Raw genomic sequence first — 27,086 nt, forward strand, 5'->3', positions numbered from 1 at the left:
TATAAGATTTCTAAATAAAAATGAAAATTAACAAAAAGCAACTATGTATTCAAATTTAAGACAGCACCATTAAACAACTGGAGTGGGATTGGGGAAAAACACAAAATCCACCATCACCAGAAAAGAAAAGAAAAAAAGCATAATCAAGACCTGCAATGTATAGACTTAACTCAATTTTCCGCATAAAAGGACAGGTGAGGTGGTAGCAGGGAAAAAGGGATTATGTTTCACAACATTTTTCGCTTACCTTGCTAGTTCTTCCCCCAGGCCAACGCAAATGGAGCGATTTCCCAGTGCTTACGTTTCAGCTGTCTTCTCTTTTAACCCTACCTTTTGCCTCCACGTATTTCTTTGCCACTAACTTAAATCATTAAAGACACACTTTTCCAATTTTCTAATATTCAGGTTACGCTAGGATTTTAAATTTCTCTTAAATGTTACATTTCTAGCTCATAGATACTCTACTCTGAGAAAAAGTACAATGAATTAGTTATGGTCCACAATCACTGAAGTCAGAGAGGAATCTTAGACTCCTTCCCTATCCCGGCCACCCACAACTAATTGCCACGAAATTCTTCAAAGACTTATCTGGCCCTCCTCCAATCAACCTCTCTTCCCAACTCCTACTGTCCAAACCCTAAACAGAATACTGACCTCCAGTCCTGTCCTACATGCCACCAGTAGTAAAGCAATCTTTAGAACTAAATTATGGCTAAATTATTATAACCCTGCCTACATCCTCTAAGCAGTTCCCCTTTACACAACAATCAGTGTTTCACTCCAGCTGTCTAGTGGTTTCCACCTATTATGTTTCCAGGAGGTTGTAAATTAAATTTGTATTCTTTCACTCACAAAAAAGGCTAACTCTCATTTGTAGAGATGGTTGGAGAATATGACGTTCTGGTTAGTACAGCATTACCATAATAACATTCATTAATGACCAATTTTCATAGCACTTACATACAACAAATTTAACATTTAAACCAGATTAGTATATATACAGATTTAGTCTTCCATCTCGCGATACTTTAAATGTTTACAGAATCTCAATAATCAATAAAAACAACTGTGAGTAGATTTAAAGTATTTACAATATGCAAACCTATGCTAGCAGGTAACCATTATAAAACTGCTACCATAGAATTTACAAGGTTTCCTACCTTTTATTTGATGTATGCAATTACCATGATGAAATGTAGTGATGTAAATTAATGCTATTCAGAATTCACCCAATTATAGTTTGAATTACGGACACACACAAAAAATACCTTAGCAGCCACACAAAACAACAAAACGTCACCATCTTTCAGTCTGAGACACATTCTTTAAAGATAAAGATTACTTTACCTTTCCAAGCATTCTGCCTAGGAAGTAGTAATGTCTGGCAAAGGAATCGCCAACAAGCATCTGAGCAGCTGGGTTGGGATACAGAAGTCCTTCATTAGTAGTCTTAAAAAATCCCTGGTTGGGGTTAAATCCGGATTTCAGTAGTTCATTTAAAAACTCTCTGAAAATCCCACCACCATCAATGCCAGCTTCATCCAGTCCATGGGCATTGAGTAAGTGCACACGGATACGCTTTTTCAAGTCAGGCTCTGTCAAAAAAGGGCCAACAGAAAGCATTTTAGAAGACAGAATTAAATTGGTATAATAAGGTGCCTTAGGGAGGGAAAATGTACTAGACACTTTTACACAGCAAACTCATAAAATCAATGTGATTAAAAGGAGACAAGGATTTTTGTCTGCCCAAGATCTTCCCCAGCATCTATATATAATGGGAGAGAGAAAGGGAGCGTGTTTAAGAGAGAATCGAGCTGTTTTCGTTTACAAGAAAAACCGTGAAGGGGAACTACAGGTGGATTAAGCCCCTGGTGAATTCCCTCTGCCCGCAGCACAGTGATCGCATCACTTGGCCAGCATGAAAAATGCATTGGAGAGTGGACTGTGGCAGATGCAGTGAGGCTAAAATTTAACACCCCATCATTTGCGCTCCCATATGATCTATTTTAAGTTTGTTCGTTTTTATTCTTTTGCTTCCCTTTCAATTGAGATTTTATCTGTTTACTTGGCTTTAGTTGTCAGTTTTGTTTTTTAATGTATTTCTGTATATGAAATCCAGTACAGATAAATCTACAGAAATGGTAACTGGATTTATGCCCCATGGGGGTGTGGCAGGGGAGGTTGAAGGGAACATGGTGAGGTAATAACAATGAGCACAAGAATGAAGAGAATGCTCTAAAACTCACTGTGGTGTTGAATATACAACTCACTGATGTGACTGAAACTGTTGAATTGGATGAGATGTGAATTATATGCCAATAGAACTGTTAAAAGAGAGTAAAATCCCACATATTTGAAGGCATTTCCACCCTGTCCTGTAGGGTTGCTATGAGTCACAGTCAACTGGATGGCAGTGAGTATAAATAAACCTATGAAAACGTTAGAAATTCCTACCTGGACATTAGTAAAAATACTTAAGCAAAATATTAGATTTTATCCTACTATCAATTCTTCATGAAAATGTTAACTAATTCTGTCCAAAGAAAGAAAAAAACTGAACCAATAAACAAAAACATAAATAATAAAATGCCCCCCAAAATAAATTTTACTGCAGTACAATTTGGAACTAGTTTCAGTGTACTGTCACACTAAAGCTATTACTGTGAATGAGATCCAAAGTTTACTTGGGAGCACAGGATTGCATTACACATATTACTGTCTAATTCTTACAATCCTTTGATTAAATGTGATTATTTACAGAGATGTTAATGTCAAAACCATGTTCTAAAACAAGTAAAATTTGAAGTAAGGCAGTCAGACACCACAGAAAAGCCATATAGATCTGGGGGCCTTTCCATTAGAAAAAACAAGACTAGCTGCCATCAAGTGGATTCTAACTCCCGGCTGCCTCGCATGTTTTGGGGTAGAGTTCTACTCTGTAGAGTGACAAGAAGACCTGGGTTAAAGTCTTAGGTCTATCAGCAACCAACCGACGGTGTAAGAGTGTAAGCGTAAGGGTATAAATCACTTAGCTTCTGAGCTTCATTTGGTCAACACACTTCCAAAACGTGACTAATATTTACACCCCATAAAACTGTTCTGAAGATGAAAAGAGGTAAGGATCACTCAAGGATGGATTTGCTTTATGAATCGGTGCTATATGGAATATTTATATATATGTATATATGTGTATGTGTGTATAAATATGTATATGGGCTTCAAAAAGTTCATGGAAAAACAACCAAAGAATGAGTATACTTTTGGATAATTTTGAAAGCTTCAGGATTCCTTAAGGAAGCCCGGTGGTGTGAAACCACTGAGCAGCTCCGTGAGAGGAAGACCTGACGATCTGTTCCTGTAAAGGTTCCAGCCTAGAAAACTCGAGGCCAGGCCTACTTGGTTACCACCTGGGGTCCGTCCCCCTGCGGCACAATCCACTCACCGGCATCTAAAAACAACAGAGGGGAGGACTCATTGGAAACTTAAGATGGTAGAGTCCTAAGAAGAACCATCTATATGAAATAGCTGTAAAATTAACATGAAACTGTTGACCCATGAGCGTATGCTCTCATTAGGGGTGCAGGGCTCACAGGAAGTCAGTGCAAACCAAGTACAGAATGAGTGGATGCCTGTGCCCCGATTTCACCAGTAACTCGACTCTTCCATTATTCAATATAATTAGAGTCCTAACATTTCAATGTCCATTAAATTCCACTCTTTTCTACCCACTTGGTACTCAATACTATGCCAATTATTAGTGAATTTATTATGTTTAGTCACATCTATTGTGGTTTTTCATCCCCTGGTTCAATTACACCTGACAAACTTTACCTTAAACACTCTCTCAAGGACCTTATCCTGATTCTATCTAAGTTTTCACTTTTATTCTCTTTTCAAAGATTCAACAGTGATTTAATGCAAAATCGTAGGTATGGTATTAATTATACTAAAACTTTTAACATGAATGCCAAATATTAACATAAGATGAAACATGTGTCATTGACCTCTAAAAGCTGCCCAAATTAATGTTACAATATAATTCTCTTTTATCTACAAGTACTGTCAAGGAAGCACATTTATATCCCTTTACAAAGAAATTTAGATTACAGTAGCATCATCTACATTAATAATTTAATTTGGTTTCAAATTTATGATACTTATGCAAGGGGGCTTCAAAAAGTTCACAGAAAAATGGAATTAAAAGATAGTATATGAGTGCCTATAAATTTTTTTACAGATAGTTATCAATGAAATTTTAGAAAGATATTTTTTAAAGTTTTTGTCTTAAATATGTAAGACAAAAGAGGTTTCTCTTGAAATTTCTAGATTATTTGATAATGCTTATCTCCAAATTTGACCCGTTACATTCCAATTTTAATAAACAAGTATAGATTTGGAGAGAGTGATAACAATTGTACAAATGCTGAATATCATTAATATTACTACTTTAAGAATGCCTATGAAGGCATGTTTTGTTGTATATACTTTATTACATAAAAAATGTTTAAAAAAACAAGGAGCTATCTAGCAGGGAAGCAAATAAGCCCATATGATAGAAGCAGACCAGCCTGTGTGATCACGAGGTGTAAACCAGGTAAAGTATTAAAAAATCCAAAAGAAACAACTACATTGATGCAAACGAGGAGGGCTGGAATGGAGACCCAGACCCCAGCTGTAGACAAATGAATACCCCCCACAGAAGGGTTATAAGGAAGGGATGATTCAACCAAGGTGCAGTAGAGCACTGGCCAATTACACAGCATTCCTCCAATTCCTGAGTGCTTCCTCCTCTCAAATACTATGACCCAGTTCTACCTCTGGCTAGACCAGAGAACACACATTGGTACAGATAAAAGCTCTTGAGCACGAAATTCAGGACAGATAAACCCCTCAAGTACAGTAGTGGAAGTAGCGATATCATGAGGGTAGGGGAATGGCCATGTGGGAGTGGGGTAGGGGGAGAAAAGAGGAACCCATTACAAGGTTGGATATATGCCACCCCCCATCCCTCCCACCAAGGGGATGAATAACAGAAATATGGGTGAAGGGAGATAACAGATAGTGTAAGATAAGAAGTAACAATATATAATTTATCAAGAATTTATAAGGGTGAGAGGGTGGGGGAGGAAGAGGGGAAAAAGAGGAGCTTATACCAAAGGCTCACATAGAAAGTGTTTTGGAAATGATGATGGCAACATATGTACCAATACGCTTGATATAATTGCTGTATGGAATGGTATAAGAGCTGTAAGGGGCCCCAATAAAATGATTAAAAATATATTTAAAAGATCATTATAGAACAAAATGATAGACATTAATTTGTTAATGATCACCTTTTTTCCCCCAAATAATTCTCCAATCTCCCTGCCATTTATATATAAAAAAAGAGAAGCATATATACCATTTTCTGGTGAAAGTTTGTCATAAGCATCTTCATAAATATAATTTCTTCTTATTGTGACATTAATACCATCCAGAAATGGACCATCTCCTTGCACCTCCTGTTTATCTGCATAAATAAGTCTTTGAAAGATCTAACAAACAAAAGAAGTTGTAAGATTATTAGAAGCACTAAGCTACTTACAATAAAATGTGCTCCAAAATTTTAAGTATATTTTAGCATTTATATATCCACAAATTCTCAGATGAAATTTGAATTGTCCAAGTATCAATCATTGCTTCCCTTGTCAATAAATGCATAATATCTCTATATAAAATTGCTCTTTTCCTCATTACACAAATATTTTAAAATTTCCATGCTAGAGTATAGTCTATATAAACATTAGTGAGAATGCCTCTATGATGTTGAAATGTAAATAACTGATGATAAAAATCCAGTAGAGGGAGCTCAGGAATTATGCGATACTGTTTGTGAGCATGTGTGTTTGTGTCTGTGAATGAAGAATCATTAATAGCTTCAAAAGCAATTCATTCTTTTGTTTCCCCCTAAAAACACAGTTCGCAAGCCTATACAAATAGCCTTGTGAATCCACTATGCAAAAATACAGCCTAGTAAATTTCTATATAAACTTGGAGAATAAAAACAAAACATTTCTCCAATAAATAAAGTGTAGAAGGACAGAGTATGTAGGACCACTATACTTCCTGCACTGTTTTTTGGTGAACCTACAACTGCTCTAAAACACAACTATTTTTTTAAAAAGAAAAGTTAAAGGGGAAGAGGGCAATAAAACTTACCCATGAAAGGAACCACCGAAAAGTATATATCATTTTTTGAATAATAGGCAATTTAGAGTAAACAAGAAAAATATTTTTTTAATTAAATTTGGAAACAGATAAGTTTTATACATTAGTCAGAAATCACCAAGAAAAGAAATTAGGATACTTGTCAAATTCTTTTTTTTAATAAGATAATGTTTGTGTTAAATTATTTCAAACTCTGAATATACAGCAGCATGTGCATGCCTTTAAAATTTTTTGCATTTTCCGAAAGAATGCAAGACTTACTTGGAAAAAATTATTTAAAAAATTATAGTGTAACAGGCCTTTTCACAAATTACAACTATACGTTTGTACACGTACAATGAAACGTGGGTAGCGAAAGCTTTTGTAAATCATTATTAGCTGTTACACTCTAATGAGAAAAACACGTATTTAGTGAGACAAAAATACACATAATTAGCTAGGCACAATGTTAGAAATTTCTTGTTGTTGATGATGTACTGATTAAGATTATAAATAATCATAAAACAATGACATAATCCATAAAAGAAGCAAAACCGCATACCTTTACACGCTCCTCAAAAGGAACGACAAAAGGCAATTCTGTTAGAATGGCAAGCTGTCTTTCCTCAGATACAGTCAGTGGTGGTGACTCCAAACCCACTACAAAAGATTTTTACACTTTAATTAGGTAATCTCGATTTTCTTTTCCATTTCTCCTGTCACTTATGAAGGTCAGGATTTATACCATCGTTCTAAAGACTCTCATTCTAGGACTCCGTCCCTCCTGGCCCATCCACTACCCTCTGGCCCAACTGAAGGCCTACAACCACTGGATCGGATCAGTCATTCCATCGTGTCCCATTTTGTCCCATGGAGTGGCTGTTGGGTTCAAACCACTGACCTTCCAGTTAGCAGACTAGTCCTTAACCCATTGTGTCACCAGGAACCTAGTATTTCTTGAGAATACTTTTAAAGCAGTGTTTCCCACAGTGGGTGGCAATGATCCTGGAGCAGGGGGGTAGGGGAGGCGGGGGGTGGAGGTGGGGCTGCAGAAGTACACATCTACACTATATCTTGGATTATTGGCTAGAGTATAAATGTTTTTAATTGCCAAGGAGGTGCTGGGTAACTCATTTTTTTTCCTAAAGGTAGGTCAAGCAAATTTTGGAAGCTATGTTTTAGAGAAATGGTAGAGTGATTTAATCATTACAACCTTTTAACCAAAAGTTATCAATAAGTTGTCTCATCTCAAAACTTTATCACTTTCTCAAAAAAACGACATTGTTTTGTTCATTTATTCACTAAATAGAGGGTGGACACATATTAACCTGTGTGATCGGGCAGGCAATATACAGTAAGGGGGAACAAAAGATGACAAGTCAAAGGAAAACTTGGAAGAGGAGTACAAGAGTTAAAGGCAACAGGTAAATCCCAGTATATACACAAACCCTACAGTAAAGTCCATAATCTGTAAGTGGAAACACAAACATGCGTGAGAATAGGACCATACCCATGAATATATATACTAGGAGTTTCAAAATGTTGGTGGAAAATGGAATTTCAATATAAACAGCTGCTCACAAGCTTTCAGGACTCCAGTCACTACTCAGAAAAGTAGGCTACAGAACATTGTCTTTGTGAACTAGGCAATGCCACTAGACCTTGGTGTGTCCAGAGACCAACGTTCTAAGCCCTCAGGGGCATCAACTCATTCTCTCGAATTTTTCATACTTGGCTCCATTTATGTTTTACTCTATTTATGGATATATATGGAGCATATGCAGAAATAACTTCTGTCAACATATACAAGGTGGCCTCACAAAGACATGTTGAAAATTGCCAAACTAAGGACAAGAAGCCCAATCAGTAGCTGTGGTAGGGACTCTGAAGAAGAAACACAAAGGAGAGGGAGAGGTACTGATATTATTCTATATGATTGATTATGGTAGTGCGGAAAAAACTGTACCGAAAGTTAAAAAGAACAGTTTAAAGTATATCAAGCATACTTCCAATAACCAGAGTAAATTGAAAAAGTAAAGCCAGTACAGAACTCACCATCCAGGGTCGACTGTAATGGACCTATTCTTCCCATCCGTCGGAACCTCCACACATTTCTGGACGATGGTACATAGAGCTGGGTGACCTATGAGATTATCGATCCCAGTTCAGTACTTGTTCCTGCTCTCTTACAAACATGTGAAGTGTCATATTTGAACAGATCTGACATTTTAAACTTATACAGGTCTCTTGCTTTGACCTACGGTAGTCCTGCTTCTTACAGGCTACTTTTTCATGCCCTGTCTCCCATGCTAAGTGTCTTTTTAGAACTTCACATTGCATTTATTTTTTCTAATACACGCAAAATGGAAGCTCTTGTGCAATTTAGTATACAAATGTACCTCACTAAAACATATGACTTTATTGATTATATTCCACTTAAAAATGATCAAGTACACAGTATCTGGTTTTTTTAAAAAAACTTATTTGAATTAGGATCCAAATGAGGTTGGTGCAATACAACTCGTGCTATCTCTTATGTTTCTGATGAATTAGAAGATTCCTCATATTCTTATTTGTTCTTCATTGGAATTTCAGAATCCCTGTCCCTTACAATTTCCCAGATATGGGATTTGCTAATTACATTCTCATGGTGCTATAAATATTATGGACCCAGAGCCCTGTATTTCGATACTAGAGCCAGTAGTCTGATAAAGGGCATTTAATGTTCTTGACAATAAAATCTCTTAGGTAGTTTTATCATTAAGGGGCACATAGTATTGGCTTGCCCTTGTTTACATTACTGCTACTCCAAGCACAAATCTGTAAATGGTGACAGGTTCAGAAATTGAGATAACGAACTTGTATCAAAACATGTCTCAAAATGTCACTAAACATAACGTTTGGTTCAAGTGACTTTTCCCCCATAAGACTTTCTGGAACAAGGATGTCGTCCAGTGATTCATATTCTGTCTGGTATAAGCTCCTCTCTCTCGAGGACCCAGCACATGCCATCCGTACAACAGCAGCTCAGTCCACAGCCACGCCAGCCTGGAGTTCTGATGTCATTCAGACTGCACAATGGTGTCACACCAGTGTCTTCTTTGTTTAGTTAAAGCCCATGTCATAAATGAAAGGTCTGATAAATGCTGCCTCTTTTTTAAACCATGCATTAAAAATGAGGTAGTTCCTTTGCCTGCTAAAAAACAAACTAATGACGTCAAAAAAAATTTTAGTGTCATAGTGTTCTCATAGATTCAAATTTATTTGGTGATTTTTTTGGTCTATTGCTTTTTCCCCAAACTGATGCTCAAATTTTTAACCTTTTAACAATTAGAATTAGGCCCCTTCAAATTGGCCCTTGAATTCTTTCCCAAAACTTGAGTTGCCTTTGGTTTCCTTGCTTTCTTGTATGAGAGAAAATGCCAAACTCATCTTGAACATTTCCTGCCCGTGATCTAAAATGAGTCATTTTTCTCACGTAACTGCTTCTTTTCAGTGGGAAGTGTGTTTAAGAAACCACATTGTGGGACCTAGAGGTAGTCGCTACTCCTGGATTTATTTCTAGTCCTTTCAGTAGGCAGAGCTAAAAAATATACACTTAAAGACAAAATTTATCATGAAAGCATATTAATGCTTCTGAAAGTCTTTAAAAACCCATTTTAAAGCTTTTTTATACACATCCATCCATCCTTTGATCCTCAACCCTAAAATTCCAAAACAAACCCAGTCATACACGAACAACAAAGATAAAGACACTTTGTGTCTTTGTTATACAGTTACTATGGGCTCTTTAACCCTTAATAAAAAAAATTAAGGTAGTGGTCTAGTTATATAATAAATAATCATTAAAAATAATTGTAAAGAATGCATTTCTCCCGAGAAGGATAAAACCTGAAAAAAATTAAACAAAAATAGTAAAAAAGATCTTTCAGTAATACCTTATCTGCTTTAATATCTTCTTGTTCTGACAGCCAGTGATTTGGAGGACAGAAATTTCTTCTGGTATCTCTGGACTTCAACATTTTCACTAGATTGGTGATAACCTAAAAAGGATGAGACAGGTCTGTATCACAAACTTGTTCAGTAGCTAGAACAACACTTCACAGAAACAGATGGCGTATGCCTCAATGTGAAACTGTACATTTCTTCCAACTAAATATCTGCATGGAAATGATGCGAGGTTACTGAACGCTGAGACCTAGCAGTGTAATGGTTAAAACACTCAGGGGCTTACCAAAAGGACGGGAGTTCAGTCTCTCCACCAGCCAAGGTGTTTACACAAGGTGTCTTACAAGCTTGGAAAGCTTGTCCTGTGGGAATGCCTGAGTCAGAATGGGACTTGGTAACACAGGTTCTGGTTTGGCTTAGCTGAGATCTAGTCAAAACTATCACAAGAATTTACAAGTGTTTCTGTCTGTTAACCATAAGAAAATAAACATTTAAGAAATGAGATTTTCAAGAGATCCATTTATTGTGACAAAATAGTTCAAAACACTCTCCTTTCCTTTGAATTCCTTTTCAGTGCCAATAACCTTATAAATAATTCCAAAAATAACCCAAAATCACTGTCATCAAGTCAATTAGGACTCATAGTGACCCTATCGGACAGAGTAGAACTGCCTCTGTCCTACTGCCCTGCCAAGGCTGGAGATGGGTTTTAGAAACTGCAAATCCCTACAGGAATAGAAAGGCTCAGCTTCCTCCTGTGAAGTAGCTGGTGACTTTGAACCACTGACCTTGTGGCCCACTAAGCTCCCAGGGCTCCTTTAGTGATGAAAAAATTAATTTCAGGAGCTACCCATTAAGAAAACCATGATATAAAATTTTATACACTAAGGGTAGTGAAAAGGGGAACAGCATTTTAAAGTGAACCAACAGATAGTCCATGTTGAACTAAATATTAATTTTATCAAATATTCTACTACGAATATATGCCCAACTAAAGAAGACAGTGGCAGAAATGACACACGAAGAGCATTTCAGGTGTAGGCAGGAGATCTAAGCCACGGGTAGGAGGCCTCTTGGCACAGTTAAGCACTGGACTGCTGACCACAAGGTGAGTGGCTCCAACCCACCAGCCGCTCTGCAGGAGGAAGATGAGATGGTTTGCTCCTGTAAAGACTTTTAACTTCAGAAACCCCAAGGAACCGTGGACTTGGCTTGTTGTTCAAGCCAGGGGTAAGGAGGCCAGGTGATCTACTGTGCTAATAACCACAAGGTTGGAGGCTCAAACCCACTTGCCACTTCAGTGACGAAAGTGAAGCCACCTGCTCCCATAAAGTGTAAAGATCTACATTCTCAGAAAACCCGATGAAGTACATCTACTCCGACCTGTACGGTTGCTCTGAGTCAGAATCGACAGCACTGTGTTTAATTTGGGATAAGTCAGGGGTAAACCAATTTTACAGATGGAGATCAAAGGTCATAAAAACCAATTCTGCAGTTAGGCTAGTGGTCCGAATACTACCTGCATATCAGTCACCTGAGAGCATGATGAAATACCCATATTTGCACTCTACTGCCAGTGAGGCTAATCCAAACGATCTGGAAATGGAGCCCAATTTAAGTGAGTCTTTTTTAACTTCTCCAAGTGATTCTGATATATAACTGATATGAACCTATGTTAAGAAATATAATGAAACCCGCAAACGAGCAAACGTTAGAATGACTACTTTTACTTTCAACTAACCATATACAACTTTTACAGTTATACATAACACAGCAGAACTCACTGCCATTGATTTGATGTCCACTCACAGCCACCCAGAAGGCTCTAGGAGAGAGTAGAACTGCTCCTTGGAGTGTCTGAGGCTGCACATCTTTTATGAGCAGAAGGTCTCCTCCATCTCCCAAGGAGGGCTGGTGGTTTGAACTGCGGACACTGTGGTTAGCAGCCCAATGTGTAACCCACTACATCACCAGAGCTCCTGTTACAAACAAAGTAGTAACATATTTATCGGATATGTTTAAATCTTGTCATATTATATTTTCTTCAGACTTAACCTAAACGTTAACTTCAGAAAGTTCATGGAAAACCAGAATTAAAAGATAATAGAAACTTTCCATAAATCGTTTGAAGGCCCCCTCATATAAGCAAAGCCTTAAAACCAACTAAGTAAATAAATACTCAGAAATGTACACACTTATTACACACATTCTATCAATTGTGTTTAAAATAAGGGGCACTTGTAACCAGGTTGTAAAACTTATACTATGAATATTATAAAGATCAAGTAAATAACTGCTTAGAAACCAACACTTGTGGCCAGTGTGGCAATTCCAACTCAGAGTGACTCCATGGGACAGGAGAGAACTGCCTTTTTGGGTTTCCAAGGCTGTAGGTCTTTACTGCGGCAGAAAGTCTCATCTTTCTTTAGCAGAGCAGCTGCTAGATTCTCACTGCTGACTTTGTAGTTAGCCCACTGCTCAACCCACTGTGCCACCAGAGATCATTTAGAAACCTAGAGAATCCTTAAACATCACACTTGACACTTGACAGCTGCGGAAGACTGTAAATTACCAGGCATTGCTTTCGCAAAATTAATGTATGCTTGAAAGTTCATTAGACAGGATGAGCTCAAGAAAATCCTGCCTAAAAGCATTAGGAAAATATTCTTAGGGATTACACAATCACAGAAGTCAAACAGCGCTTTTCAACCTGTGGGTTGCGAGGGTTGCCCAATTCAAAACAGTAGCAAAATTAGTTATGAAGTAGCAACGTAAATAATTTTATGGTTGGGGGGTCACCACCACATGAGGAATTGTATTAAGAGGGTCATCGCATTAGGAAGGTTGAGAGCCACTGGTCAAACGTATTACTACCAGGACCTCTGTTCCTACATGCAAGGGTTTATTCCAAACACAATGTGTCTAAACAAACCTCTGCAATCAGCAGAGAGCTGTAGACAAGTTGTCTCAGTAATACTTGTTTTAGTACCCTAAGTACCTTCAAAAAGGGGGCATAATCAAAACAGTAGCTTCTAGGGGATCTGATCTGCAGAGTCAGTTACATTCCAGGCAGCTCAGAAGATTATGACAACTGCTTTTGGGGACATCTAAGGGGTAATCTTGATGATTTTCTCGAAAGGTACAGAACCCCAAGAGCTTATTAGAAAGAAGTCTCTTAAAAATTAAAAACTGCATTGGTAAGAAAAGGCCCAGAAAGTTTTTCTGGTCATGGAATTTTTTTCTTATCAATGACAATACCTCTGCTAATTCTTAGGAACAAAGGCTGTCTTAGGAGAATTGTGTTGGGGAATCAGATCTCAAACACAGGACAAACCCTGACGTTGCTCCTTCAAACAGCTCTTCGCTCCTAAAATTCAAAGAATGCCTACAAGGAACATGCTTTGATAATCTCTTGGGACACAAAATTGGTATTTTGACATGGTGTAGATCTAAGACTGCAGAATTCTTTGGGCAATGGTTAGAGAAACAGAAGCACCTTCATAAATATATGGGCCTCGATGGAAGATATGTTGAGAAACAATAGCCTTGGATTTTGATATTTTTAACAAAAGTTCCTATATAGCTTTGTAGCAGTATTTTTGACAAAAATGCTAACATTTCTGAATAGATCATTGATATTACATATAGTTCATTCTGAAATGCAACTGGGAGACTAAATTACATTATAAAGTGAAATAAAAATATTGGTATCTTAAGTCTAGTAAGCTTAAATAGCATTTAGGCAAATAAAATCAAGCAGCTTAGCTAATCTTCAAAAAATTCAATACAAAGAATGAGACCGCACATAATTAAGGTTAAGAATGGCAAATGTTTCTAAATATCAAGCAAGGTATCATTCTTCTTGATGTCGTTCTTCCTTCTTTTTTTAAAATCATTTTATTGGGGATGCATACTACTCTTATCACAATGCATACTTCAATCCGCTGTATGTCAAGCACATTTGTACATTTGTTTCCCTCATCATTCTCAAAACATTTGCTTTCTACTTAAGCTGACTTGATTTCATAATGAAAAAGATATAGTAAAATATGTGATAAAAGAATGTCTTTATGGGAGGGTGGAGAAAAGGTGGGGGAGAAAGAGGAAACAGATTTCAAGGATCTACACATAACCTCCTCCCTGGGGGACAGACAGTGGAGAAGTGGGTGAAGGGAGACGTTGGACAGTGTAAGATATGACATAATAACAATAATTTATAAATTATCGAGTGTTCATGGGGAGCGGGGAGCTGGGAGGGAGGGGACAAATGAGGAGCTGATACCAAGGGCTTAAGTAGAAAGCAAATGTTTTGAGAATGATGAGGGAAACAAACGTACAAAAGTGCTTGACACAATAGCTGGATGTATGGATTATGATAAGAGTCGTCTGAGACCCCGATAAAATGATTTTAAAAAGGTCTTTCTATGTTTTTCAGTTTATGAAATCCAGGTTGACTCAATCTATAGCGACAATAACTAGAATAAGGGGCATAAGGGACGCGGCAGGCAAAGGAGGGACTATCAGAAGCCCGTATCAAGGAGTCTAAGAAGAAAATGTGTTCAAAATGATTGTGGTAGCGATTATACAACACTGCTTGATATGAATGACATGTCTGGATTATGTCCTAAAAATGTGATTTGAGGGTAGAAAAGGTGTAGGGGAAACTTAGAAGCTATGGTTTGTATTGGTAATGTACTTTTTCTAAAAATACCACTTTACAAAAGATAAGAATGTAACATTTTGGATGATTTTAGCATCTTTTGTACTACAATACTTCTGTCTTTAACCTTGCCATATCTCACTGCAACTAGTTAAAATTGCAGTGCTCTAGTGGTCGCCCACCGTGCTCTGCAGTAATGCTGAAACTGTGTGAACGAATGGCTGGCACATTTCTCCCAAGCCTAGAGGCGAGCAGGAACTCAGTGCTCCCGGACTAAGCTCTGTGTGTGCTTGCTTGTAAAGAAAAGCTACTATGACTATGTTATTTTAGTTACTATAAAGTACTTTTAAGTTAGAAATTCATGGAAAAACCTGAGACTGATTATTTCATCAAAAAGTTAATACAATTTACAAAGTCCTAAAATGACCATTTGTTAAAAGTTTTTAAAAGAACAGCATTCACAGGCATATTTAAAACACTACATTAATTCTAAACACTAAAAAATTAGTCATTTTGCTTTAATAGCAAAGATAAAAACCAAACAAACAGAACCCAATGCTGTTGAAAGGTAGAAAAGGCTATGGCTCAGCTCCATGGGAACAGAATCCGGTGTGCTGCTTGCGTCATTCTTCCAACTTTCGTTCAGGGTCAATGATTCACCTTAACAGTTAGTGACTGGATGTTAGCACTATATCCCATCATGAAGGTCTTTTAAAAGACTTTTTGAAATGAAAAAGACAAATAACCCACAAAGTAAAAATCTTTCATTAATACCATCCTACATTTTCTCCACTAAAAACATGTAAGGCAGGCAGGAACACCTCCTGTGGTCCTTACAGGTAACTCCTGTGAACACTGCGGTCGCTGCACAAAGGGATTATCCAAAGAGGGCTTCCTTTCTCTGTACAGCGCTGAAGCAATTGTAACTGCAAATCACATTTCACAAGGAGCTTACAAGTTTGATAAATGTCAGGTGCTCCAGTTGCGCAATCGGTTAGCGCGCGGTACTTATAAGTTTGATAAATGCATGAACTGCTTTAACTGGCCTCAGTTCTCTCACTGAGAAAGATGTTTCGATTCATTTACAATTCTATGTTCTGTGCTCAGCCAACAGAACCACGCAAACAAATTAGTTGAGCTAGACCAGCATCATACTAAGAAAAACTGTTGGTGGTTGAAGCAGTCAATTTTTATTATCTATGATTCTGTTAAAATCACTGGCAAAACATTGTTTTTTCCCCCCTACGTTCTTTGGTTAATTTTACATTGAATTCCTCGATTCAAATTAGGCACTACTGCCATAAGTAAAAAAGTACTGATCAAATTTTCCTTTCATGATTTTTCAGAGAAGTAATGTAGAGTAAGTAGCAGCCGAGTTCAATTATGGCTTTACCACCTACAAGCTGGGGGACCTCAGCTGTAAATGGTGGTAAGTATAGCATCTTCTGCACAGCATTATGGTACTGAGCGAATCAATGAATGTCAAACCCTTAGAATACTGCCTAGAACACAGTAAAGCACTCAGGTGATGAGTTCTTATTATTTGCCATTAAACGTAATTTTTTCGAGAAAGAAAAACTAATTATAGTTCATTCCTTTTCTACTCAAAGACTATGCCTGGATTTAAAAATAATTTTAGGATTAACTCAATAGCAGGTAGTACAAAATGTTTTCTTTTGTTTTGTGTCAAAGAACAGGAATCATGTACACCTGGATCTTCAAAACAATTCTGTTCTAAACTCAAGTCATTGTAATAACTCAATCTCAAACCTAAAACAAACGCATACCCAAAAAAGTGAATTATACCCTAATTCTTATAATGCCCCATGAGTAATAAATTGGTAGCCACTTTGAAGCCCAAGAAAAATTATTCAATATGATATTCACACACAGTTTGTGGAAAACAACCCCCAAGGGGAAATATTTTATATCACATATTCAATTCCGAGATTTCCAGGATCTGGAAACGTCTGTCATACGGAAATTATGAAAGTTTCAAAGGTGCTATAGAACAAAGAAATTACTCGACAGTGTACACACAACCCGACAGCCTACATAATGAAATGCTTTATTAATAAGGATACTAGAGTTTAATTAAGTATTTATTGGAAAACACATATGCCACCATAACACTCATATCCAGAAAAAACTTAGGTAAGAATTATAAACCTACAAAAGCCGGACCAGCGGAAAGTGGAAACTTGTCAGAGAAGGAAAACTCATGTATGCTCCATTAGTAAGAGCAACAGACACACAGCCAGATTGCCCTGCTGAAGGGAAAACCTTGTCTGACCCAGTAAAGAACAAGGCAGCCCGGTAGTCGTCCTTACAGGTTTCAGTGTAAGTTGTAAATAGGTACCATAGCTTGTTTTTTAACTTAGAACAGTTGCAAGATTACCAGTCTTTAAGAATGGATACATATCTATCAATAGGTGACCTTTAAAGTTTACTTAGGAATATAGGGATAGGTAATTAGAATAAATTGTGCAAACCAATATTACACCAATCTGCACAAATTATAAATTCAATGATGCATTAGTCCTGTATTCAGTGCAATCAAAACATTATCAGTTACTTTCACGGCTACTAATGCTCATGCTCATAAGTGAAATGTGTTGTAAAATCGGGCCGAATGGGCTGGATAGAGACTACCGTGGACTTGCAGAATGAATAAGCATTCCTTAATTAGCCCATCAGGTTAAGTGCTGGCCTTAATGGTCCTTTCCTAAAGTCTAGCTTGACATCTTTCTCCAAACATGGCCAAGAAGAAAGTTCCATTAGCAATATTAATACAAGCTTAGTTGATCATTTTCATTCAATTAACTTCTTTCAATTAAATAGATAGCTTGACAAAAGCAGTGATAAAAGACCTGAAGGGACAGCTGATGACTCGAACTGAACATTAGTGTTGGAGAGGTCACCAGTATTAAACGGACTGTAAATCTAGCATTCAATTTGGAAAATGCATTTCTTCTGCTCTCACTCCTTTAATGAGCAATTTTAGCTGACTAGATGTGTTTGCTGCAGAGATTTCATGGGAAGTCAAGCACCCTTTCCTTGTCTTTTTTTCCCCTCCCCCAGTAGTTATAGTCTCTGTGGTCGGGGTGTCTTGCCAACATTCCAGCCACAGCAATTCCTAACTTCTAGTATCTTCTCTGATTATATGTGTTAAAAATGATAATGTGTGTGTCTAACATCCTCAGCTGAAAGAAGTCTCTCGTGCTCAGTTGCATGTGGTCATGTTTTGTGACATAAAGAATATAAAACCAAAAATAATAATACTGTGGCTGAATTTAAGATATTTTGAAATAACTGATATTCAACTTGCATTGAATTTAATAATCTTACTCTATTTTTGTTAATCAAATTTTTAAAGGATTCAAATTATAAAATGCTAAAATTTAATTAATATCACAAATTTTTTTACAGAGGATACATTTAAAAACACTAACATAAGTTTTTTAAATGAGGGAAATCTAAAAGAAAAATGTTTTATTTAACTTTTTCTAAATTACAATTATACCTGATACAAACATCTTTTTTCTTCTAATATGTATCAAGTCAGAACAAATTTGAGCATTTGACTTCATTAAAAAATGTATTAAACTATATGGATATATCTACATACATACACTTTATACCTTAAATAACTGAATCCATCGCTTTTGTTCCATCTGGATACATTGTTGCATTTCAGAGTTAGTAGTCACTCCAATGCTCTGAAAAGCTGTCACGTATTCTTCTCGAACTTCTGGTTTTGTTTCTGGGTAAGCTAGCTTGATGATCCCTAAGCACGCATCCCGAAGGCATCGAGATAACATTATCAGCTCTTCTAAAGTAAAAGGCATCATTGATGATTGTCTTTGACCTACAACTGAAAAGCATAGTCCATTTTTCTATCAAGTTCTTCCATTTCATTTCTAAATACGCATTGAAAGCTTAAGACAATAATCTCTAGTATATGAAAACTGGTATAAGCTAACAACCAAATAATTTCTCAAAATTCTTACCTTCGATGGGATCACCGAAGAATTCATTATCGTGTATGGAAATTAATGAATGGCTAAACAAAGAGCTAAAAAGGTAAAAGAGTGGGATGATTCGACTAGAGTCTTCAAAAGACATAGGAGAACCTCTTGATATCACCTGAAGCAATGGCACCAGAGACCTTGCATTGGGGAAAGGGAAGGAAAAAGGATTGAGATTAGTTTTGATTTGGGAACTAATTAAGACATGGAAGCACACAAGTACAACCAGAGATGACAGCATTTACACAGCTAATGCAAGGTCAATAAAGATGACAGCACACCAACCCACCATAATTTACTGAAGTGCCTGCAGCTTATGTTTTCCAGAGCATTGCTGTTACTGAGACTTAGGCAGAAGCCTGAAGACGGAGCCCCTCAAAAGAATGTCAGACTAATAACGCCACTACTCAAGACCCACCCTTTACTTTTATGAGAAGCTATCTTTTTATCTCTCTTTAAAATGGTTCTTCTACCTAACAATTTAACAAAGGCAGAGCATTCTGGTCTCATGAAGTTATTTATTTAGATTGAGGAACTATCCCACATAGCTCAATACTGAATCCAAATTAGAACCTTCTAAGCTTCCACTGTTGCGTGTTGGACCTTATTTCTATTGTACAAATGCACACACTAGCTCCCATTACTGCTCCTATTTCCTAGCTAAGTCACATTACCAACAGAGAACATGCACTGGAATCCGGCCTCTTAAGTACAGCAGGTATTTATATATCTTTATAGTCTCTACTGATCCAGAACTGTGATTCATTACATTTGTTTCTCCCACCTGGAATCTGTTCCTTTTTCCTATTGGTTAAATCTGGCTCCTTGTCTTATTCAACAATCAGCTGCTAGAGGTATAACTATTAGCACTTTTCAAATGTTGTCTCTTATAGCCAGTCAAACCAATTTTTGGCTAATAGATGTATGGCAAGTTCACCTTCTCATCTTACTCCAGAGATGGCTCTAATTTCAACAAATGTTTCTGCAAAACTATATTCTCTATATATAATCATAAATGTATACGTGGGGGAAAAAACACAAGTAACCACAGCAACACGGATTGTGTATTATGAGATGTGGCCAGGATCAATGAATGTCTGCTTGGTCACTCGTTTGTGCTTGCATGAAGTTGGTTGAACCCCACGGAGACCTAAGATCCATTGAGGATGGTTTTTGTAAGGCTAGTGCCATTAAAGATGCTTTGAGAACAGGAAGCCCAGATTTGTAGCCCTAAAGTTCAAATACATCTCATTCTTATTTGTAGTCACAGCGTTTAGTACTTAGCACTGTGGTGACTGATTTAATTCACAAAAGCCATCCATCCAAAATAAAAGCATAGTAGAGATATACAAAATGGGAGCAAGGTACAACAGTCCTACCTCATTGCCAAAGTCAAGATGACAGAAAAAGACTTTATAAGAAGGACAAAAGGCCATGACTGCCTTAACTGCACAACAGTTGCTTCGTTTAAACGGCCAAGTCCTACGAGAGCAGGAACCCTCTTCTACTTTCTCAGTTGCTCCCCACATTGCCTGCTACTGGGCCACCCACACAGTGGTATTCGGTAAAAATCTTGCTGACATACAGAGGAAAGTTTAATGTCATATGTTTTGTTGATATTAAAAATAATCTTCTGAACCTTTTAGTTCGCTTGCCACTAAATGTGGAACTACAAAAATAACAGATTATATTAATGACCACATACTATTTAGGGAACATTTATATTACCTGGTACAGGTAGAATTAACCAATTATAACGAGGAGAAACAGTTTCCTGAATCCAAAAAAGCGATAAACCAACTTTCAGCTATTATTCCTGTAGCTCATAGGTCCCCAAACTTATTTGGCTGACCATCCCTTTTTTGGGGGGCGGGGGTTAAGGGGGAAGGGAGTTATTCAGCACCATCCCAGCAATCAAAAACTTTTGTGCTATAGCCCACAATCCAGGATAGAGTGTAGGTATCTTGTTTTTTGCAGCTCCCTGCCCCTTTGGGTCATTCTAGAACCCTGATGGGATGGTACTGCTCACTTTGGGAAACAGGGCTTTTGATAATCCTTGTACTTTAAAGTATTATTAATATCATACCAATCATATATTATACCAATATAGTGGTGTGCATAAAATCCTTATACACTTCTCTAAAAAAGATTCTGGCAAATAATCCACAGTAATTTTTGTTTTCTTTAAACTTTTGTAAAGTAAGAAACAGGAATTAATTATATTCACTTCGATGATGGAGAATTTAATTATTATAAAGGTTCAAGAGATCTGCCTATAGTCCCATCCAGTCAAGAGTTTGGCTCAAATACCCTCTACTTAATTATAAACAATAAATAGTATTAGCCTAGGAGTCCAAAGGATTACATAAATAACTACTGTGCTTACTGAGCAGGCAGATGACAAATGAGTAACATATATGTTATGCTTTGGTAAAGAGGTATCTAATAGAAAACTGAATGCTTCATCATTTTCAAAAAGAGGAAATGGGCTAATTTCAAAGTAAATACTAAGAACTTCACATAGGAATTAAACTCTTACTTGCAACAAGTCTGATACACACTCACGCACACACAAAAATTGCTATCTATTTGGAAATAGTTTAATTTGTAGTCCTTGGCTGGGGCAAGGAATGGACTGTATTTCTCAATATGGTCCATGAACCATTTAAACCAAAATCACCTGTTTATATTAAGTAGACCTATTCCAAAGCTTCTACCCTAAACCCACTGAATCAAGATGTCTGGAACAGAAAAATGTAACACACCGTATATAATCGAGTATAACCTGACCCAAATATCAGCTTAAGCACCTAATTTTACAACAAAAATTGCATTAAAAATGTGCTGAAAAACTTGGCTTATTCACGAGTATATATGGTAACAGGATCTCCTGATGAGTTTTGGAGACATTAAGTCTTGCTACAAAAGTACTTACAAATTAAACCCAGTGTCATTTCCAGACAGTAATGCATTTGATTTTCATTTATATTCTCAATTGAAAAAAAAAAAAAGAGGGTACCCCCCAAAATCCCAGAATTGTGATGGGTGGGGCAGAACTTTTGTAATATGTGTTTCCCACTGGGCGAGCATCCAGCAACTCACTCTGAGTTAGTGCAGTCAATGGCATTGCTTGGGGAGGTTCTCTCTGGTCACAGTGAATTTTTGTGTGAAAGCAGTTTCTCTTGAATATTGTGTTCAAGAACAGTGTGTGGCTGTGAAATTTTGTTTCTTGCTCAGGAAAAATGCCACAGAAACTATTGTAATGTTGAACACAGCTTATAAGGACAGCACTATGGGAAAAACTCAAGTGTTTGAGTGATTTTCTCATTTCAAAAAAGGTGAAATGTTGACTGATGACAAACCTCGTTCTGGTTGTCAGGCAACTTCTGAATGGAAGAAAATGTCGACTGGCAGTGCATTTGGAGTTCCTTCTACCAGGTCAGACTATTAATCAAGCTTTCTATTTAGAGATTCTAAAAAGATTGCCTAACAGTGAGAGACAAAAAAGGCCTGATTTGTGGCAGACAGGGACTGGTTTTCGCACTACAGCAATGCATCTGATCACATAGCCATCTCAGTGTGCCAATTTTTGGCAAAAAACAGCATGCCTCTCTTGCCCCACATACCTTACCTCACTCCACGGAACTCCTCTTTATTTCTAGAATGCAGAGAGGCATGAAAGGACAATGATTTGATAATGTAGAAGCAGTGAAGAAAAAAATGAGGGAGGTACTGTCAGTGTTCCAAACTGATGAGTTTGAAAAATATTTTCAAGATTAAAATGGGCAGATTTGGCATATGTATTAAGTGTAGTGGAAAGTATTTTGAAGGTGATATGGTTGTTTTGTAAAAAAAAATTTAAATACATAGCTTTGAAAAAAATTTCCAGGTGTTTTTGGGTACCTCCCTGTGTGATGAGAAGTACGAGGATAAATAAAAATCATTCTCATAAAATCACAAAACAAAAATATTGAAATAAATATGAAGAAGCTATTCTTTCTTGACATACCCTCCATCTGAGTCTATATACTTCTGAAAGCAGTGTTTCCATCTCTCTAACTCTTCCCTAAAGAATTCCACTGACCAAATGGCGGTCTTGGCATCCTTGCGGGACTTTCGAAACATGCTTTTAAAAATGTACCTTGAGTTTTGGAAAGAAAAGTCTGAATGGGCTAATATAGAGCTGTAGTGTGGATGGGGCAAGGTTTCCCAATGAAATGCTAGTAAACCTCAGAGAAAGACTAGGTACATTGTTTTGATAAGAATTCCTCATCACAACATTCCTAGCCTTTTAATCACCAGTGAAAGTTTCCATTTTCTAAAAAATAAATCTTAATAAGCCTTCATGAGCATTGTGTCTTTCAGAAAATCTACCAGTATTATCCCTTGAAGGTCCTAAATAACAGTTGCCACAACCTTCTGAAGTGACCTGGAATTTAGCTGGACCAGCACATCACCACAGAAGCCATTGTTTTGACTGGATCTTATTCTCTAGCTCAGGCGTCCTCAAACTAAGGTCTGAGGGCCACAGGGGGCCGCCGAGGACATTTATCCAGCCTGCCAGGCATTTTTGCCCCGTTTGTTTTTTTACTTCAAAATAAGATATGTGCAGTGTGCATAAGGATTTGTTCAGGTTTTTAAAACTACACTTTGGCCCTCCAACGGGTCTGAGGGACAGTGAACAGGCCCCGTTTAAGAAGTTTGAGGACCCCTGCTCTAGATCATAGTGGTAAACCTATGCTCATTTTTGGTTGTGGGTCTATCCCATAAACTCATCTTCATTAGCTTCCAACTTGCTTAAGAGACTAATGTAAACATTCAATCTTAGAGTGAGCCAATCTTTGTCCAATACATCTAGCACGCATTACGCTGAAAGCATGCTTAAAACGGAAAATGCCCAACCATGTGAGATTCCCAACTCCAGCAGCGAGCAGCACATCAATGGTAATTCTACCACCAGTTTCTAGACTTCCATTATAGTTTCTTCCAATGTCAAGGTCTTCCCACTCTTGCCTCACCTGTGGCCTGGCTGACTTTCTACAGAACATGTGATTTCTCTAAATAATGATGTTTAGCAGTGCTCCTACAAGTTTACTGGAATATTTCAATGTTTTGTGAAGATGTCCACTTAAATTTTGTTAAAAATTTGATATTAGCTCTGATATGAAAATATGCTTTTGCACCCCAAAAAATCCCACCAACCCATCCCCCCTTTTGGGGGGGCATCATAACAAGACTAATTACTTGCAGCCAACCACACGGCACAGAGACATTTATGCACACCTTTTGTTTGGCATAAACCCATGTGTGCTTGACCTGAAACCCTAGCAACAATACTTTTGACTTACCTTAGTATGTTAAGATAGTCATCTTTAAATTGGGGGGCACTATTTAACGCCACTACTACTATCCAAAATAATACCGTGAACAACGTAGGGATTCAATAATTATTTGTTTCTTGATTGAATAAATGAACATTATATCACTTAAAAAATTCTTCATGTGTTCTAATGTAGGATTACTTAACATAAACTATTTTAATAAGTTGAACAAGTACAAAGAAATGAAAATTCTCAAAGTTCCTTTTAAAAATATATATAACTATCAACTTATAAAATATTATTAACAATTAATTAATCACATCTCATTTTCTTTCACACACCATGACTCTCCATTTCCTTACCAAGAGATAAATGTTAAAAATAAATAAGCAACCACCAAGCAGAACTCTGACAATATCTGTTGCTAAGCTCGGACACTTGCAGGCAAATGATAATTTCCTGTCCTAATAAATCTCCTTCTTCCCTAAACAAACCTGCCATTCGTGCAAGCCTAGGTTGGCACATTCATAAGTAGCTCAAATGCAAAAACAAAATTAATGAGTACAAAGAAACAAAGTTTCAAATCACCTTTTACGACAGGAGTTTTAAAAAAATTTGTGTAAGTTTACACAATAATTATATAACTATAAAATGTAACCATCTTTTTCTCCACTGAAAAATTCAGATCTGAAACTGTCGACAACTAAGGTTTAGTTCCAGTCATGTCAGAAACAGAAGTAGATGTCAGATGAGTGTATATTTATATTCCTCCTCTCCTCAAAAGGAAAGAGCAAGCAAAAGCCCCTTTCTTCCAACGTCTTGTGTCTACAAACAAAAACAAAACTCTACCTGAAGGTAGAGTTGTCCCTAGACTGTTGTCCCTGGACCTGAAACAACATATACAACATGGAATAACAGGACTCCTATGTAAGTTCATAATCATGGTTCACACTCCAGCTTTGCATTTTAAATACAGATGAATTTAGACTCTGACAGAGGGAAACTTGAACAACATAGTAATGGGCTGAGTCCGTTTACCATGAATGAATGGTTTCTAAATAAGAAATGTCCAGATTAGTGTTTCTGGCCTTGAAATACCGGTAATTAATATAAGAAAATGAAAACCATATCAACAAGTGTTTTAAAAAAACAATGCCTGTATTACTGTATTGGTTTCATAAATCTGTATAAAACATACCCTGTGATCATTCGTGTTGTCATAGAGGATATTAGAAACCAAAGATGTCTCAGGAACCTGGCATTAAATGCTAGACTGTAGAGAAGCCTAAAATTTATATTGGAGAAAAAGAATGCAGAGTTAGCAAATATTCATTCAATACATTTCTTTTCTTTAAATGAAAAGCTGCAGATAAAGTTAGTGCACATTTTAGAAAACATTCATTCTAACACTGTAAATAACAGCAGGCTTCCTACCACAGGTTTCTAGATGACCACACTGAGAAATATCCTTGTGCCCAAGGTCCTAAATGTCGTCGTTCTATCCCACTCCTAGGGAAGGAACTAAAGTACACGAGTGCTGCGCGACATGCTCACACACATAGAAGTACAGCTTCGCCCCTGGGCATCGTAACATAAAGGTGCACTGTCATATTTTTTTACATTAGGGGCTCATACAACTCTTATCACAATCCTTTCATATACATACATCAATTGTATAAAGCACATCCGTACATTCTTTGTCCTAATCACTCTCAAAGCATTTGCTCTCCACTTAAGCCCTCTGCATCAGGTCCTCTTTTTTTTCCCTCCCTCCCCGCTCACCACTCCCTGTGCACTGTAATATTATGTATTACTAATATTACCTTAGGGAGCCACTATTACCGGGTGGCATAGTGATTACCCATTGGGCTGCGATCAAGGTCTGCAGTTCAAAACCACCAGCAGCTCAATGGGAGAAAGACTGGGTTTCCCACTGCCCTTAAATGGTTACAGTCTTAGAAACTCACAGGGCAAGTTCTACCCTGACCTGTAGGGGCAAAATGAGTTGGCACCAACTCAATTGCAGTGAGTTTTAATATTACCATTAATAACATTTACTTGAATTTTCTAAAAATTTAAGGCTCTTGTTATGTTACAATTCCTTAAAAATGTATAAAGATATGTTTTTTGTTAGCCAACTATTAAAAACAAATCAAATCTGAAAGTATGATTTAAAAACCCTTCCTCTACAATATCCATACGATTAAAAGGTCAAAGGAATGTTGTAGGTAAAGGGCAAAGGTTTACTAACCAATTAGCCCTATGTTGTTTGCTTTTGAATCCATTCTGACTGATACCAAATTCTTTGGGTTAACAGCTGCTAACAGATAGGTTGGTAGTTTAAACTCACGTACTGACTCCAAAGAGGAACTGTGAAGACGACGACCTAGGAAATGCTCTTGGGCAGTGCTTTGGTGCACGGGGTCACTCAGAGCCAAGGCTGACTAGATACACCCAACGACAACATGTCACGCACTGCATTCCTGTAACAGGCTCTACTTTCTAGTCATAATGCTGTAATATTTAACTCATAACCTTTTCGATTTCTTCAGGGGAAAAAGTGCATGGACGTTTGCAGAAGTAACAGCGTTGTTATTGCTAGGTGCCATCGAGTCTGTTCCTGCTCATAGCAACCCCATGTATAACAGAAGGTCAACACCTCCAGCCTTGTGATCCTGCAGCACCCTCAATTGTTGCTATATTTGAGCCCTCTGTAGCAACCACTGTGTCAATCAATCTTGTTGAAGGCCTTCCTATTCTTCGTTCACCCTCTACTTTACTGATTGAGTTACACGTAAGTATCATACAATCACCCTCTACTTTTAGAAGCATGGGATCTTCCCCAAGCACTGATTCTATCTGAGAAAATACCCAGAATGAAGCCTCCATGCCTAAGGAGCACTCTAGCTGCACTTCCAACACGGCTCTGTCCGTCCTGTTGGC

The 27,086-nt window shown here is 37.3% G+C and overlaps 1 protein-coding gene across 2 annotated transcripts in view; it reads right to left on the reverse strand.

The window, feature by feature from the left end:
* Window positions 1–27,086, reverse strand: part of UBE3C (ubiquitin protein ligase E3C) — a 144,199-nt gene that overhangs the window by 54,380 nt on the left and 62,733 nt on the right. For both annotated transcript variants that reach the window (XM_075550177.1, XM_075550176.1), the window contains exons 11-18: window positions 25,342–25,428; window positions 18,805–18,962; window positions 18,436–18,668; window positions 10,125–10,229; window positions 8,242–8,329; window positions 6,749–6,846; window positions 5,402–5,534; window positions 1,348–1,595 (exon numbers count right to left, since the gene is read on the reverse strand). In XM_075550177.1, the coding sequence (XP_075406292.1) occupies window positions 1,348–1,595; window positions 5,402–5,534; window positions 6,749–6,846; window positions 8,242–8,329; window positions 10,125–10,229; window positions 18,436–18,668; window positions 18,805–18,962; window positions 25,342–25,428 (1,150 nt within the window). The remainder of the gene's footprint in view (window positions 1–1,347; window positions 1,596–5,401; window positions 5,535–6,748; window positions 6,847–8,241; window positions 8,330–10,124; window positions 10,230–18,435; window positions 18,669–18,804; window positions 18,963–25,341; window positions 25,429–27,086) is intronic.

The sequence above is a fragment of the Tenrec ecaudatus genome, chromosome 5 (genome assembly GCF_050624435.1).
Source record: "Tenrec ecaudatus isolate mTenEca1 chromosome 5, mTenEca1.hap1, whole genome shotgun sequence".
In the NCBI taxonomy this organism is placed as follows: domain Eukaryota; kingdom Metazoa; phylum Chordata; class Mammalia; order Afrosoricida; family Tenrecidae; genus Tenrec; species Tenrec ecaudatus.